At 36.9% G+C, this 18577-nt stretch overlaps 1 protein-coding gene across 1 annotated transcript in view; it reads left to right on the top strand.

The window, feature by feature from the left end:
- Positions 1-18577, top strand: part of LOC127979550 (partitioning defective 6 homolog gamma) — a 37519-nt gene that overhangs the window by 1526 nt on the left and 17416 nt on the right. Inside the window, exon 2 of the mRNA XM_052585085.1 lies at positions 6886-7108. Within this exon, the coding sequence (XP_052441045.1) occupies positions 6886-7108 (223 nt within the window). The remainder of the gene's footprint in view (positions 1-6885; positions 7109-18577) is intronic.

Below are 18577 nucleotides of genomic sequence, written 5' to 3'. Positions count from 1 at the left end.
TAAGGCACATAAAATTTCATAGGCTTTTTCACTGCTCAGAATACTAGGTCGATTAGCATTTCATGATAGATATACTTTATTATGATGAAAAGTATAAGAAGAAGAACTCCGATAAACCATGTATTCTCGTAGTCGTGTGTTAATTAGTCACGTTGAATCAACGAAAGCAGTCAAATCTTCTGTTTATTCATCTATCTGTCTGTCTGTCTATTATCTGTTTATCTGTCTGTGTCATCCATCGATCCATCCATGTTTGTGTCTGATATTCTATTGTGATAGTTCTCTAGAAGAATAGCACTAGTTCCATTTATATAATGATGATGGATTTATCATCACTCAAAGTGGAGTCGTAGACCTTTCATGTACAGTAATTGTTCAGTTTGCCTGGGGAAATGCCTGACAAAGCTTCAACCAACCCTTCACAAATAGAAGTAACTCTATATCTGTCACTGCTCGTGCTAATGGTGCTGTGGACTATACGTCTGTTCCAGTCAAGCTGATGGAGACAGTATCTGTCAAAGCGCTGTCACTGAGACCCATTGGACTTGGATGATTCATTGTATGCCTCTGCTTTTCTATTTGAGTCGTCTGTCACTTCATTCATTCTATTTTAAAGAGTGGCTGAAAAAACAAACAAACTCCGCTTTCTTTTTGACTAGGCTTTGGCTGGAGAAACTTTAATAATGTGGTTGTGGATGTGATGGTCCTAATTGCTGGAATGCATGGGCGATGTGCCCAGATCCAGACTCCATTGTCTGTTAATTCGCCTCTATTATTCAGCTGTGCTCTAATTCATAAAAGGGGCTAAAAAGATCTGCCACTGTTGTCAATAAAATGCGCCACTGTTTGGGGTCTGTAAAGACAATAGTGCCCCATTACATTCCTCCTTTTTTGGAAGAGCCAACTACCTCCATATGAATGTTGAAGTGGTGCGTATCAACCCACTTTCCCACTGAAACCTGGAAGAACTAATAATCACCCCCGAAACAAAAGCATCAATGGAAGGATGTGTGAAACAACAACCTGCGAGGCAAGAATGCTGATGAAGCTGGTATCTAAGATCTTTCTACTATGATGATTGGAACACTGTGTATCAACCACGGCTGTGTCAACATCGCAAAGGATGCATTACTCACCAGTCATGCGATAATCATCGTTGTGATGTCATGGATCTCTCAGTATCACACGTAGTGCTCTTTATGATGTCATCACCCAGTTCCTTACATCTCAATCAGGAAAGGCTTGTTTGGAGAGGAACTCTGCTGGTGATAAGAGTGCATACGGGGGTTTCTATTCCTTCCTAAGGAGCTGGTTTTGTCTCCCAGTGCTTTATATCTAAAGAAACCCCACTGATGTGTCTAAGGCTTTGTACACATTCCAGAAACACTCCCCCGACTGCTCTTTCACTGCTGTTTTCCACTGATCTAGCTGGATCTCAGTTGGAAATGTACTTTTTGGAACGCATTACTGACATTTGATAAGATTGGGTTTTGGGTACTGTTTAATGTCACAGGAGTATTTAACACAAAGAGCTGTTTATAGCACTGTGTTTCGACTTGCCTGAACCTGCCGGGGTTTGAGGACTGATAGGGATTTTTTGCTGTTCTCGTATTACTCATGATTTGATGTTAGAACTTGGGCAGGTTGGGCTCTGTTTAGGCTTGTATTCTCGATGATTTGAGGTCATGTTATTGTTTTTGGTCTTGAGTTTGCACATGGATGACAACGGAGTTGTTAAGCATTGATTCAGATTTGCACTGTGTCCTAACCATACACGATAGGATCACAGAGCGTTTGTCTGTAGACACCAGATGTGATAAGACCACAAGATTTGTCAAAGTCTACCACAAATCCTCACCAATCAGACGAACACTTGCACTTGAAACAAAATACAGAACGGTTTAATCAAATAACCAAATATTTAACCATTTCAACACTAACAAATATACCCACTCATTGACTGATAAACTATTTGTAATGGGAAGACGCTCGTCACTGTTCGTCTGGAGATGATGAATGGGTTAAATCCTCACACTTGTTGGTGGGGTGGATGTTTGCATATGTGTCTACCATTGAGTGCATTTTCACAAGTAGTCAACTTGATCACACACCTGCCACCACAGAGGCCCTCCGAGTGTATCTCTGCTGCTTCACATATATATATATATATTTCATGTGCTAATGACAGGTTGCCATTGGCTAATGTGGCACTCTCATCCTAGAGGCATAATTACACAGAGCAGCATAGTCCACGAGTGAATGCTGGGATGCTGCAGCCCAAACCGTTGTTGTGAAAGACAAAGCGAGGCCTGTGTTTTTCAAGCTGGATGAGACGACCCACGCATTGAGTCAAGACTCACATCTGCATGGTAGTCACATGATCTGAGACATAACCTCAGCTTGACCCTGTTAGTGATGGTGATATGCCTCCAACGGACAATTGCCTCGTCCTGAATTTGAGGGCAGAGTGTGTCTCAAGGAATTTGTTTTGGTTGGACAGAAGAAATACTTCATATGCTTCTAGATTAAAGCAACCCTGATCCCATTTTTATGTCTATTAGAAGTACATTCCAAATAATTGGCATAGATAAACGCTTCTAAAGCAGTGCAGAGGACACACTTACGTGTCCTGCGGAAACGGACCTTGGTGTGTGTTCTGAGAGAGGAGATCTGTAGGGTCCTATGATTCCTGCGATGTGGAAAATGTGGACCGAATTGCTGAATCCAGTCATAAAAATGGAATTTACTGTATAATGAGGAATGTCACAGATTTTGCTAAATTTTGGATGAATAGATCAAAAGTAGGTCAGTACACTTAAATCAAAACGCGATATGGACTAGCGTCTGTGAATATTAAGCCGCAAAATTATATTTAAAATATGAATCCTGCATGTTTTTGTGTGTCTCTGTATGGATGGATGGAACAGACGTTTTGTATTTCGGTTTCGTTTACATACTGAACTGTTAATACAAAGCTTTTAAATTATAAAAGTTTCATGAACTGACGCTCACATTTTTGAACGTAGACTTTATAGTGCACAATCCAAACTTAAATTTTAATAATTCATGAATGAAAACATTTTGTAACATTATATTGATGTACCATTTACATGGTAATTAGGGATGCACCGAAATGAAAATTCTTGGCCGAAACCGAAAACCGAAAAAGAGAAAACCAAGGCCGAAAACCGAAACCGAAACACCGAAATAAATTATGCCAATTATTAGTACCATTGCATTTATTGCTATGACCGTGTACTAACTTTACTAAAATTAAGATATTGCAATTGCATAAATTAATATTAAAGTTTCAAAGATAATTACAATTACATAACTTATAAAAAAAACAAAAAACATAAAAATACATAATTACAAATGATGTAAATATTTATTAAGCACATTGCAACAATGCACAGTATAAAATAAAATTCAAACAAAAAATGTATCCCACTCATGTGTATATTTAATAATAATGTACAGGCCTACTGGCCTGCAGAAAGGTTTTAAAATGAACAGTTCTCTCATAAAAACAAAGTGCATTTAGGTGAAGTGCATTTGAAATTTTTCTCTGTCAGACTAGAAAGTGCATTACTTCTCCAGTTGGCAAGACTGTTATCACTTCTGTGGATGGGGACTTCAGACAGATAACCATCTAGCTGTTGAGCAGTTGAGCTTGTCATCTGCCTGACATTTGAGAAATATTTGAGAGAGTGTATTTAAATAGGGCCAGGGCATAAATAAATTTTTTTTATCAAATTAAAGCAGAAATCTAGCAGAAAATCTAGCATATGGCTACAATCTGATATTATGTATGTATATATGTTTGTGTGTGTGTGTAAGAACAAAATAGCCAACGTATTATTATTATTTGAGGCACTTTCTTGCAGAATTCCACTGAACATATCAGACAGCGATGGTGCATGCCACTCATCTGGTGCAGAGACCAGTCTTTTTTTTTCTGCGCTCTGATCTGTCTCCTGCGCTTGGCGCTTCTCCGTCTCCACGCGGGTTCTCCGCATCCAGCGCGGCCTGGATCATTTCTCGTGCGCGCTGCCTTATTTCCGCATACAAGTAATGGTCTGTATAACGCGGATCAAGCACATTCGCGATGAAGTGCAGAGGATCCGAAAAGATCTCAGTGAGACGTGTGCTAACAGACTCTATAAGACTGTACTTTTCTTTGTTTTTACTTCGTGGTCCATCTTAATCTCTTTGTTAGGAGACGTTTTAGTGCTGCGAATAAAGGAATACGAAGAGAGAGAATGTTCTCACTGGTGTTAAGTGAATGTCGCGGGGAGCTCGTGGTCTGCGCTATGCAGGTGCACGTGCAGGTCGCGGTTTCTGTTTGCGTCATCACAACATTTCGGCCGTGTTGTTTCGGTGATAAAAGTCTATCGGCCGAAAACCGAAAAGGCCATTTTCGGCCGAAAATTTTCGGTGGCCGAAATTTCGGTGCATCCCTAATGGTAATGCGATGTCTGATTTTAAAATGGGTTTTAAAGGATGAATTTTGAGATTTTAAGTTTTCAGTTGATATATAATTTCTGATGATTTCTAAAATGTGATAGAGAAAAATGCAACGAAGAAGTCTTTTTTTAAACAAAGGTCAGAACTCCTGTTATGATGTAGATTTTTGAGGGTGCACTCTTGTCATAAATTAATCTATTACTTTTTCTACATCATTTTTTTACAAAAACATTGGTAAAATATATATTTGGGAGTCTTGGACCTTTCCACGATATATAGTTTGTCATGATTAGATTAGATTTAATTGTAATATAGTGAAGTAAATGTAGGCGTTCCATATACGGGACGGGGTGACAGTTAGTTACACACGGTTTTTGGTTTGTAACATTTAATTGAACCCAAACTTTAAAGAGAAAAATAAATGAATTTGGAAAAAAAAATAAAGCTGATTTCATAAGTCCCTAGATTTGTTGGATTTGTCCATCTGCTGCAGTGACGGGGTGACATCCGTTCCTGTATGTTGTTGTGGAGGTTTGTGCTTACTCATCACCCTGCATTGTGTGTCTCTCTATTGTGTCTCAGGTCCCTGTTTGCCTCCATTTCCTCATAACAAACAGCAGAGTTGCCAAGACAGCCCAATAGACTGTTAGAGGCCTGCTGAAAACACCCTTTATCTCTCAGTGTCAGTGTTTTGTGATTCCTGACACGTCTGAAGGCTAAGTAGATTAATCGGAGACTAGTAAGTAAAAATAAGAGAAATAAGTCTGCAGTTATGATTAGGAGGCGAGATGTATTATGTCTACCTCGAGTTGCAAGTTGAAACTGGATAGGATGAGGATGGTGTGGTTTAACCTTGAGATTTATAGCTTTGGTTCCCATGGTCATGGGAGAAGTTTTCCAAGACTGAAAAAGTCATGGAAATTTCTGTAGTGAACATCCAATTTTTCTAGTAATGCTTTGGTCAAAAGTTCTTTTTGTCATCTAAATGTTGTGGTGCAGTGGTTTGCATGAATTTCAAATCGTTTATGCGTTATTTCGTATTTGTCTTCCTTTCCTATCAAAATGCTTGCCACGGATGGGAAAATGCAGAAAGTTGAGCCTGATCCAATTTTTTTTTTTGATGGACGGAAATTTTTGAGGCAGTGTGTAAACGGGATTGACACAGAATGAGGTCATATTTATTTTTTTACATGCAAAAATTTCGGACGAAAATTGTGTGCATGATCTTTATCCCAGAAACCCTGTAAGCAAAACAGCTTTCTGTTTCTGAAAGGCGTTTCAATTATTTAAACAGCCATTCAGATTTGTGTTTGCTATTGTGTTCATCACTGTGCCAAATATTTAGACTTAAGGCTATTTATTTTCAGACTTTTTTTTTTTACATTTTAATCTGGACTACAACATGCCCTAGAAATAGTTTTTAAGTGTTTTGAGTCTTTATTGTTTGGACAAATTTTACATTAGTTAACACAAACTGGTTAACATAAATTCTTCTAAACATTCATTAGGTAATTCCAATATTTAATAAAACATTGTTAAATTCAAAAGATACAAATGTTTATCAATACCGTGCTAAAAGCATTATCAATTAATCGCAACATGAAAGTTTGATACCGGCATATCCCTATTCGCGAATGTGATTCATACATAAACGTGTTTTGTAGAAATTAAGCACGAAGGTTCACCCCTAAACTTAACTGTCAGTTGGGCGTAAGATGATTGTTTGACAATGTATAAATAAGATTGCACAAATTCGTACAAATTAGCCACCAGTTCGCCAAAACGTAAAATAGTTACGAATTGCTAGAGTGTGTTGGGTTGAAGCATAAAGACTTTTTATTCTCATGTTCTTAATCATGTTAATGTTAATGATAATTTCTCTTGTTCATGTAATTTATGTGCTTTGTCCATTCTTACAAATTTGTAAAAAATCAGTTTAGATTTATTTTTGTTTCATTTTAAGATTTTTACTAATAATTTTAAATTCTCGAACTTAAAAAAAAAAAAATACGAAAATTGAGGAAAAATAAATTTTGTAACTAACTGAAATTATTTTAAGTTTTTCCATCTAAAACTGGTTTATTTCCACTTTATATCAGATAACAAATATTTTTCTCATGTTCTTATGCAGGCTACAGATTCACACTTCAGTGGATTTAATTTGATAAAGGTTGCACATTTTGTTGTATTAAATATTCATTAACTGCATATCTGCCAAATTCCAAAGGTGTACGACTGGAAAAAGGAAAGAAAGGAAAATAGTTAGGAATATATCAGCTTTGGTGATATATTGGTCACCTCTAATCCTCATCTAATAACAAATGACTAGAAAAGATCATTCAGAAGTTTCAGAGCTTTATTAATATCAGTGTAGCATTGTTTTGTAGCAGCATGCTGACTTCTGCATTTCTTTTGCAGTATGGAGCAGAGTTCCGGAGATTTTCAGTGGATCGATTAAAACCTGGCAAATTTGAGGAATTCTACAAACTCATCATGACCATCCACCGGATTGCAAACATGGAGGTGATGATTGGATATGCTGACGTTCACGGAGACCTCCTCCCCATCAATAATGATGAGAACTTCAGCAAGGCCGTGTCGACTGCACACCCCCTGCTTCGAATCTTTATCCAGAGACAAGGTACAAGCTCCCTCTCACTTCCCACCCACATCCCTTTATTCTCTGTCCCAGTTTTTTCTCTCTCTGTTTGTTTTTTCGAGGTGAGTGTTCCTGCTTCGCATTGTCTGGTGACTCGTCTTGGATTGCCAGAAGATTGAGTCGAGTAATCAGTCTCAGGGATACCTTGCATAGGAAAATGGGTTTCAAATTCCCCTGACCCCAACAGAGAATAGGTCAGTTAGGGGTTAAAACCAGCAGAATGTAGAGTATGAATTTAGCACATACTTGCAGAGCGAAGCAGGGAGATTCAGCCCAACATTTCTGTGGTCAGGCGAAAATACAGGGTAAACAGGATCAAGTTGAAGCACACTGTACCAAACGTGGCCCGTGTGCAGCTATTATGTTGTCAGTGTTTCCCTTGCGTGGGCCACAGTACACACAGACACTGCGGTCTGAAGATAGCTTTCTACAGGAAAGGCTGCTGGTTTTGATGCTAGGGAAGAGAGTGACAGTTCTTTCCTGTGGAGAGACTCTTCCTGTAAATCCCAATGGACCCTTAAAGACAAATCAGCATCCTGTTGAATGTGTGTTGGATACTTTTGCCTTTCAGTATCTAGGAATGTGTGTTCAGTTGCAGAAACCACTCTCTTAAATGATTGGTATTAGTGATAGGCTGATATATGTAGTCTTAATTTTGAGATTGGCTTTGGATATTTGCGTCTCCTTGAATTAGTTTTAGTTTTGCCACTGTGCCATTGAAAAAATATTCTAGATATTTCATGTTTTCCGTTTGTAAAGTCAACATTAATTGGCCCCCCATAATTTGACCAAATTCTGAGTTAAATCATATATTCAACAGAATAAAATGTTTTCTGTTTCTTAATTGACCCTTGGAGTTTGATTGACAGATTGACAGCCATTTTGTCTGTCAAACAAACCAGTCAGGAGATTTTGAGGTCTGTAAGATTTTCTTTATTGAGAAATGAATGGCTATATTCAGCGAGGAGGGTACATTAAATTGATTAAAAGTTATATTTAAGACATAAACATTAATTAGGGGCCGAGCACTAAATGTTCGTAGTATCTCTTGTATACTTGAATTATCTTCTTCTTCTTCTTCTTCTATTTAGCTAGGGTTGCAACAAGGTGGGAAATTTCCAGGTATACATTTCAGAAATTTTGGAAACATTTCAGGATATTGTGGAATATTCCAGGAATTTTTTAGAAAGTTTCCAGAAATTTACCGAAAATGTTCCACCCCTTTGCAACCCTAGTGGTAGCCCATAGAACCACATGTGGGGAAGTTATGAAATTTGACAGTCTCAACATTAAATACAGAAAATCTGGAGTCTCTAACTCAAACCCTCTAGCACCACCAACAGCTCAAATCTGTGCTAATGTTTATGCTAATAACATTGCAGAAGGATAGAATCATTCTGTTTTGCCCTGATTCCTTGGCTCATGCTGAATCAGAAATGCTGAAATATATACTTTTTTTGGGGGGGGGGGGGTTTGAGTGTTCAGATCAGTCTGTTCTCAGAGGAACTGCAGCCTATAGAAAGCAGGTCACAGTCTGCTGGTATGGAGGGCATGTCACAAAGACAAAAGAGACATCTCAGCAGGCTGGGTCTTGCTTAACTTTCCACATCCACAGATAGGACGCTTCTCTCACCCTGCTTTAAAGGAATGAACCCTGCACTGCAATTGCATACTTCCCATCTCTGTAGTTGCACAACCGTAGTCCATTAATGCCTGCAAGGAAGACGCTAAACGCCAAGAACAACCTTCAGGCTGTTTTCATTCTTTGACAGCTTTTGCTGGTATTAAGGCTTCTCACACTTATTTTTTATTTAATTTTTTTGTGATCAGATTTACAAAGTAGAATACAGATTTTGACACCTACATAAACAGTGATATAGTAGTTTATGTAGAAGGATTTAACATTTAGCAGTTCTTGCTTTGGTGAAAACCCTTGAATGTGGTCAAACCGTTCATGCGTGTAAAGTGTTACTCATCTTGACGGCTTCCAGTGTGGATTACGTAAGTCGTGTTTTCTTGCGACAACACAAGCTTTTAAGTGGTCAGCAGGATTTGTACTATTATGCTAATTAGTTTCTTTACTCATAGCTGTGAGTGCCATTCAGCGCTCATAGTGACCATTGTGAATGTCGAACAATGAGGTGCTTTCTCACGGTTTGGCCATCTTCTAACCTGAGCGTGAGTAAGCCCGTAAAATGCCGATGTACCGGAGAGTCCCAGCATTCCCGTCACCCGTGGGCTCCTGACATAGACATGGTCACACAGATAGACGGTGAGTCAGTGTGAACGAGAGATTATTCCAAAGAATGGACACTCAACTTTAGCTTTGAAATGCATCATCACAGTCTTGTGAAAAGGGTCCATGGACAAAATGGTTTCTTTTAACTGCACCCTGGAGCTCTGAGAACTCACAAACTTTATATTTCTCTTTTCTTCTTTTCTTTTTCCGCTCTCTTTCACTCCGAGAGGTCACCAGTGGAGGCTTCCTTTATTTAAATGCACTATAAAGATGAGAGAAAAGCAGCCCAGTCAGTCTTGAGTTCAGTCAGACATGGACTTGATCTGAGGTAGCAGACACTGACTCGGGGCGCTCTAAATCTCAGTTAAGACCTAGGAGGAGATCTCCCCCCTGCTGAGACAGACACTGGGGACTTCCACTCCAGAGCACTGCACCTGTACCTGCACCTGTCCTGAACTGCGATTGGCCAAATGCATAGTAACGCTCCCCAGAACGCTTCCAAAATGAATTCAACGGGTCATCTTGTTAATGCTATAAATTCATTATAGCAATAAAAGAAAATTTCATTATAAACAAGAACATGAACAATATCACATTAGTCCACAGAAATGCCAAAATGACATTTCCCTTACATTCAACTACCAAAAGTGCATTCATTTTTGCTATGTTACATTCATTTAGTTGACTAGTGCTATGTACTGTATTAACAAAAACATAAATGGCATTAAAAAAAAACCAAATATTGACGAGCTACGCAATATAGTGTTCTTAATCTTATCAGTAATGAACGCGATACAGTGTAACTTGTCAGTGATGGATGCCTCTGTGTATTTAATCTGAATAATTTCCATCTGAAAGCACATGATGGAAATTTACTGTTACTATTGATCACAGAACCGGCTTTACTGACGAGAGGCGCATGACAGTCACATGCAATTCATCAAAAAGTACAAAGTACATGAGGAAAACTAAGATGTGGAGTGTATTCAGAGCTCCGCCATTACTGTCTAGAGTGTGTGAAATGGTGCGCAGTGATTGGTTGAGCGGATATATGGCGTTCTGCAAAAAAAGGGAGACTGGCGTTTGTCGCGGTTTGGGGAAAAAAAGGAGAAAATATGATCTAATAACTCAACGAATATCACATTTTGAATAAAATTGAAAAAATTGACTTTTCAATACCAACCAGAAACAATACTTTTGCATCAACAGTTTCAGTTTTTAGACCTGCTCAGATTTTGTTATTGCGTTGGACCGATCGTTTTGGCGGAAACTATTTTATTAATTTTTTTATTTTATTTTTTAAAATGGCCATTTATTGCGTTTTGTAACCAAACTATTCATATATGTAATTAGCTAAGTTGCTTCAAATACATTTTCAATACAGTTTCTTTGAGGAGACACTCTTTTCTCTCCTCTGATTGGAGGATTGTTTTTAGTTTATATGAAATAATAATTATATGGAATGGAATGAGTAAGATGCAGGAGTGTGGGAACATGACGAGAAGTTTTATTTCCTTATGTATTTCACACCGTTATATCTGGAGCAAAACTTTGCTGTCTTGTTTTGACGTTTTTGACTTCAGTTAGTTCATCTTTGTCAAGCAGCATCTGCCGCTTACAGAATCATTTGAATCTAAAGAATATCTTTTTTTATTTTATTTTTATTTTATTCATTACAGTGAAAGTTAAGGGAATAAAAACACAGACACATGTTCTTTGTTTATTCAAGCCCAAATTAGAAAGGGAGTTGATTGTGAACACATGTGCTGTCGGAAGTCTTCCTAGCGTGCTACGACTTTATGATCAATGATACTTTATCTTATTTAGACTGAACATATGAAGACCATGAATGCAGTTCACTCTGTTATTGTTTACTTGTGAGTTATTTTTGTGGTTTTTATTTCTGCTGGTCAATCATAACCATAATTGACCAATCATGCTAAAATCTTAGAAAGTTAAAGGTTAAGCTCAATGGCATGCTGTTGACGACCACAGACAGTAATTTTAACTTCAGTCCCTGCGTTTGTAAAAACAAACAAACTGTTTTGTTGAAGTGGTCGAAATCAGTGCTGGGTGGATGAACTTCTGGTTGTGTGTCACAGACGTTATTCCTGCGGGTGCATAGTTCTCTATGTAAACAGCTTCTTTCTTTTTCTGGTATGTTTGTGCAGTTTATGTGAAAGTTGCAGAGTTTGCAAGTCATGACAGGCATTGCCAGATTGGAAGTAACTTTGTTTGTGTGATATTTATGTCTTATGGCTAAACTGTGTATGTTGCTGTTTCCTAAATCGTAGATTTCCTCTTTAATTAAAAATTGCTGTTCATGTTAATGCGAAAATATGACTCCATGTCTTGACATCACTCATAGAACATTGTATAAAAAAAAAAACTTGTAAATTGATACTAATAGTCAGTTTGTTATTGGTTTATTGAATTCACACTACTTTATCAGTGTCCGTTCCAATTTATATGTAAATTAAGAAAACTGATGGCACTGTAATTATACAAATTGAAGAATTAGAAAGTGCAATGTCTTCAGACTCACTAGTGAACAAGCATAAACTATTTTTATGTCATGATATTAGGGGCCTAGGAATTATTATTATTATTTTTTTTTTTTTAATTAAATTTTTTCTACTTTTTGTTTGTTTTGTTTGTTTGTGGGGGAATTTATCTGTTTTAATGGTTTGATTACATTTCAACAATCAAAATGGTTTTACCAAGTGAATTCATTAAACTTAAAAACGTATTAATTTGTTAAAATCAACATATCATTTATTAAAATTTGCAAAAAAAAAATGTACTTATTCAGAAATTGTGTTGTCACTTAAGTCTTCTGCATTGTGTCTTATGATTTCATACACTTATTGTCAAAAGCATTGGTAATCACAAAAATGCATAAAGCTTTTATATGAATCTTTTAAAATGTAATCAAATGAAATTTGAACTTTTTTTCTGAGGTTCTGTTTTTACCCAAATTGTGATTTTTTTTTTTTTTTTTTTCTTGAATGTTTTAAACTGTAGTATAATTATTGGTGCTATTAATAACATGCAAATTTCATATTTCAATAACAGTCTTTTTGTGCTATAATATTCACAGACACTAGTCCATATTGTGATTTGATTCATCGCACATCCTTAATTAATTTAGCCAATTCTGTGACTTTCCTTTTTTTGTATTTTAAAGTAATTTCCATTTTTAAGACTGAGTTCTTGTGATTCCATCTTCATCACAGAAGTCCTATAGCCTTATAATAGTTGTAACGGTCTGTATGAATGAGGTTATTCAAGTTCACAGTGACATACAGCAGATACATCAGGGCAAAGACTGAATACAGGACACGCAGAACTTCAACAAACAAGAGCCTTTCCTATCTCTGGCTTGTTCCTGCTGTTTTTGGAGACACACAGGCTAAACTAAACTGAGCCTCTCAGACAAACAGAAAGCTAAGATTGAGGGAAATGTAGATAATGGTGAAGGAAATGTGGGTCATGCTCTTTTAAACAGGGTTTTGTGTTTTGGTTTACACCATGCCAACCCAAGATCACCTGAAAAAACTGACTTGTTTTAATGGAGAAACCACATATTTTCTACATATAGCTTCTAAATTTTGCAACTTTATTTTATAAAGGCCTATAGTTTGACATTTCTAATAGCATAAAGTCACTTTCTGACGTCTAAAAATCTCAAACAATGAGCTATTGTGGTATTCTTTCATGGCCAAAAATGAATGGCATTTTGACAGCATGTCAGTGCATTTGTCTGTGCTTGTTAAAGAGGGTAAAAGCGTCTTTCTTCGCATGCACTTGTAAATCTGCCTTTTAATCTATACTGGAATAATCTTCAAAGTCTGCCCGCTAAAACTGCAGGAAATTGCTTTTCAAGGCATTCTCTGGCATTGCTAGTTTTGAGCACTTTTACTGGCTAATTTTAGAAGAGAAGCACTTTTTACGTTTCTGCCAAAGAGGGGGAGCTGAAAACAGTCCATGAGGGAGGACTTAGACATTGAATAGTACAGAGGTGTCAAGAATATGAGTCATGGAATATGTTAATGATAATAGTTTTAAAGCATTTGATCACTCTGTGAGGGCATTGTATGGAAAAGAGCAGCTTGGAGATTATGTAATTTTCCATTTTAATGTTACATTTACCAAACCATTCAGTGTCTACTTCGTCAGCTAGAAACAATAACTCCTAAAATGGAGCATTTTTGCTATGCATTGTGCATGCACTATATTATTACGTTTTCAGTGTATTTTTACTTAACCTGTTGTCTGTTATTTAATGTGTTTATATAATCTGCTGTGTAAGTTTTTTACAACCACTCTTTAAATGCTTAGTGTTCAAACAGTTATATAATTTTGAAAGTTATATAAAAAAGAATGGCCTTATGTACAACTTTTTTATTTATGTTTATTATTAGATTCATTTCAGGTTTTAGGCCAGAAAATGACACTTTAATGTGCGTTTTGTTGTTTTCCTATATTCTATTTGGTGCATCACTGCTTAATTTCTTATTTTGTGTTTCAGACAAGAAGGGATGCACCACAAATGTTGTTCATGGTATGTTTACTAACCAATAGGGGTGAACGGTATACGGTTTTAAAGTCATGGTTCGGTTCATTCTTGGTACAGTAAGGGAAAGAAATGCAAACATTAAACTGCAGGTTGTTTATTACTGTAAACTTTTTTTAACAATCAATTTGTTTATATATATATATATATATATATATATATAAGAAAATACTGCTGCAAAGTTCTCCACTAAATAAAAAACTCTCCGTCTCAAACCAATATCATATAGTATAATGAAAAATATAAATAAATAACTATGATTACAGTGCAGCATTACCAATCCCAGCTTGTAGGTGTGCTCATATTTAAAAAATATTTATAACTTTTCCAAAGTGTAGAGTGCAGCATCAACAGTTTCAGTTTTTAGACCTGCTCAGATTTCGTTATTGTGTTGGACCGATCAGAATTAAGAGCAAAGGTCTGTTTAAATGCCGACGGGAGCTGCGTTTGAATTACAATCGTTTTTTTTCTAGTTGTAGTGATGTTCACACTTGCGTGATGCCTTTTGAAAACCTTAGGCCGGTGACACACTGGCATATTGCACCTGTCAAACATAGTCTATTTTGCCGTCAATACTGTTGACGGTGTCCCTTATCAGTAGGCTTTATATTTATGCTCAACATGAAGTATAGATATTGTTGTCGTGAAGACAAGATCCTGGTCTGTCGGCACCTCAGCGGTCTCCCTCTATGTCACCTACAGTAGGCACGATTCTGGTGTGTAAAGACACAGAAAACCCGAAGCAACTGTCATGCCACTGACACGCAGCAGAAATGCCATGCAGCCAGTGTGTCACCAGCCTTAGAATCTCCTGCAGGGGGACTTAATATGTTCGTTTGGATGTTCTGCACACAAAATATTGCAGTCGGTCATTCGGTACACACGTGCACCGTACCGAAAGCCCTGTACCGAAACGGTCCGGTATGAATACACGTAACGTTACACCCCTACTAACCAATAAATGGCTGATAGTAAAATTATAGATTATTTTGTCTAAATGAGTAAATGTGAATCTGGGCGTTACATTATTAGAAATAAATAAATGACAAGTGTTTTTAAGATGAACTTAAGTGAATGTTAGATGAAAGAAAAAATGAGCGTGCAAAAAAAAAAAATACAAAATCTACTCTAATGTAGATATCTAAATATCTAATATGGTTATATTAAATTGCTTTTTTTTTCTTTTTTTGATCTTGTCTATCTGACTAATAATTGCAGAAATTTTGATTTCAGGTTTCACATATCTGTAACAAAAGAAAATATCGCCGTAGCGGTGAAGAATTTCGCTTTTAAACTCCTCCATTAAACTGGTGTTCACACAGTCTAAACTCTTCCTCCTCTCTCTCTTCTAAGTGTGTAATTGTTATTTTTGTGAGGAGAGTGAAGGGCAACCCACTTTAAACTAATTTCAGTAGCATTTAGATGGTCATTGTTTCGCACCCAGGTCTCAGATATCCTGCTCGAAGTGTTAGTTGTCATCCATGTACCCATAAATGAGTCAGTTCTCCTGATGTTCCATGAGTGAATCCCTTAAATAGTGGTGCTTTCTACAGCGTAAGGGATAATAAATCATTCTAGGAGGTTCTGCCGTGTTTTTCTTCTGTTTCTGTTTCTGCAGTGGCAGCCAATCGCGGGGAACCATTTGCACATCTGGCTGGTCGAGGCAGTGGAGCCCAGGGGCTTCTGGGAACTCTGTAATGAGAGAGTGCCTGGCCGTCCGTGCACACACACACACACACACACACACAGAGCTCACCCACAGCTGTTTGTTCTCTCCGTGTGCCGCCACCACCACGAGCAGGCCTAAAAATCACTGAACTCACATCTCAGGAGCAGAGATTAATCTCCCCTCGCTGTGAGATTATATGATTCTTTATTCATGATTCTTTGATATGCTGTTTATTTGCGGCAAAAATCATGCTGTGACTCTTACATAAGGACAGCATTGGATTATGCAATTCACGTGCTGCTGGCGAGCGAAGTCCCTGGACATAGGGCCGGTCCTGCTGAGATTATTTTTGGCTTTTGTGGAGCACGAGCAGGATTGTGTGCTGCCTCTTTCATACGGGGGAAAATAAATAAATAATAAAATGCCACTAGAGGTTGAGTTCTTCATATGCTGGCTGAGTTTAAAGCCTTGGTCACAGTGGCACGGCTTCACTTCTTTTGTGTGCCGTTACTCTGGATAACGTGCTGCTTTTGTCTGCACAGTGGAGAGGAGCCTGAGGCGGTGCCATTCACAGCAACGTTTCTCGGAAACATTATACAATAAATGTTATTCAGAGATTGCCTTTATTTATTTTTTTAAGGGAGACAGCAGCTGTTAAGCCACTCTGTGATACACCAGTGTCTCTGTCTGTCTTTAGAGTAAAAATGCCGACCTCTCCAAAGCACTAGTCATTTTAGCATCGGGGTCCGACCTCACAATTTTGTTCATGCTGAGCATTAAGTAAATTTGTTTGGGATTAAATTTTATCTCATGTGAAGAGACATACTTTTTAATGAAAATGTTAATTATTTTAATATTTACATTTATATATGCATTTTAATATAAATGTAAAGCGTGTAATTTCTGCGTCACTAACGTGTGACAACACTGATAATACCAATATCAACATGGGGACGGGGAAATTTTCCTCGCTTTCCTTCGTTTTTAAGCTTTGTACTTTTTACATTTTTATGCTTTTAAATCTAAACCTTTTACTTTCACTTTCAAATAGTGTCAATTCGGCGTAAAGCAATTGTAAATATTTAGTTTGTTTGAATTTTCTCTCTTGACATCGCTTTCCTTCGCTTTTAAATAGCTTAAATTCTAATTAGTGGCAGTTTGGCGTCAATTGCTTGAATACAACAACTAAAATCAACGTTAAACTCACTTTAGCCTATATGTAAAACATAGAACTTTTATAAACAAAACAAATAAAAACACACTATGTTTTAGGGCACGCTATGCCAAATAAATAAAAAAAGAAAAAAAAAGTTTATTAGCAAAATGAGTTAGAAATCTTGGAGTCATGGCACCTTGATGTCAAATAAAATAAATAAATGACAAAGTTTAAATAAATAAAAAAAAATCATCAAACAATGTGGAACCAATTAAATAAGAAACAAAAAAAAAAAAAAAAGCGTAAACATTAATAAACGGCAAAAGTCAACAGGCTTTTTAAATAATTTTATGTTGCCAAACAGGTGCTTTTGCATTTCATTTCGAAACTAAATCTTCTGCCATCATCTTGTTTGTCTCACCTCACTCTTCTTGTCAGTCAGCTCTCCTCACTGTTTAAATGAAATCTGATCTGTATATGCGACATTGAGCAGCCACATTCGGTTTTTAATTGTAGTCTGTTCTTTTACTGAATTAAATGATTTTTATTACTATAAAAAAATCTAAATGATGGTGGGGGTCGGTGCCGTGGTGGACAAGTGACGCCACCGGTGTTGCGGCAGTAGTTTTAGCAAGAAAAATGGGATTTTTATTTATTTATTTACTTAATAATGTCATTTAAAATTTAAGTTTCATACACTTCCCATCATACTTCCATCAGAAAAACGTCCTTAATTTTCTGGTCAATTAAAATTTGTGCATTATTTAAACTGTTCTTGCCACAATTATTATTATTGCTATGAATGGCTTTTTAATCTGGATCTCCAGATTATTTTACAACATCAGACATGAGCACTGTCCTTTGTAAGAAGACAAACCTTTCCCCCATTGTTCATCCAGTGTTCATTTATTGAGCTGATTCTGGTCTCATTTTGTGCTGTTTACCGCTGCTCTGTCTGTGTTGTTCTGCCAAGCGAAGCCTACACTGGAGCCACTGGATGACTGCTGTAAAATGTAGTTGATGTTGTGTGGTCCAGCATGTGTGGTAGGTTTAAAGGATGATGTAAAAGAAGGCAAGAGGGCAGAGGGTGGAGCGGACGCTGTGTGAGCTCTTTGTGTCACACAGGTGGATTTTAACGGAAACTCTGACACACGTTTTCCTCCTGGAATTTCTGAACAGGCACAAACACCGCTGACGTTTCAGATTCACCTTTGGTGCTTTTTGTCAATTGTTGTTTCGTTTTCCATTCTAAGGAATGGATTTGTTTCTTTTGATTTGTGTTAGAAAGGGCCTTTGTTTTAGGTGTTCTGTAAACCAATCAAAATAGTCTTAAAAATAGTCTTGGCCTGTAATGTCTTTCTGTTTTACCCACAGACTCAATGCTCATATTACAAAGGAAACATTTTCCAACCTTAATGAAATGTATTGGGTTTAATGCAGTTTAAGCTCAGTCGATGGCATTTGTTGCATACTATTGATGACCACCATAAATAACTGATTTGTTCCTCATTTTCGTAAAAAAAAAAGTCAGGGTTAGGCTGAAGCACATACAGTTGAATTAAATAAGGATCATTTTTCAAGGATTTAAATGTGAAGTTTATAATGTAAAACCACTTAAGTAAAAATTTTCTGCGAAATTAAAGCTTGTGTATTATTTTATCTGCAAAGATTTATTTTATTTATTTATTTTTAACAATAAAATGTAGAGCTGAAACAACGAATCGATTTAATCGATTAAAATCGATTATTAAAATAGTTGTCAACTAATTTAGTAATCGATTCGTCACTAAATAAATTTTATTTGCCATAAG

This window comes from Carassius gibelio, chromosome B19 (genome assembly GCF_023724105.1).
Source record: "Carassius gibelio isolate Cgi1373 ecotype wild population from Czech Republic chromosome B19, carGib1.2-hapl.c, whole genome shotgun sequence".
Classification (NCBI taxonomy): domain Eukaryota; kingdom Metazoa; phylum Chordata; class Actinopteri; order Cypriniformes; family Cyprinidae; genus Carassius; species Carassius gibelio.
Note: the sequence above shows the minus strand (reverse complement) of the source record. Positions and strands in the feature narration are given on the sequence as shown.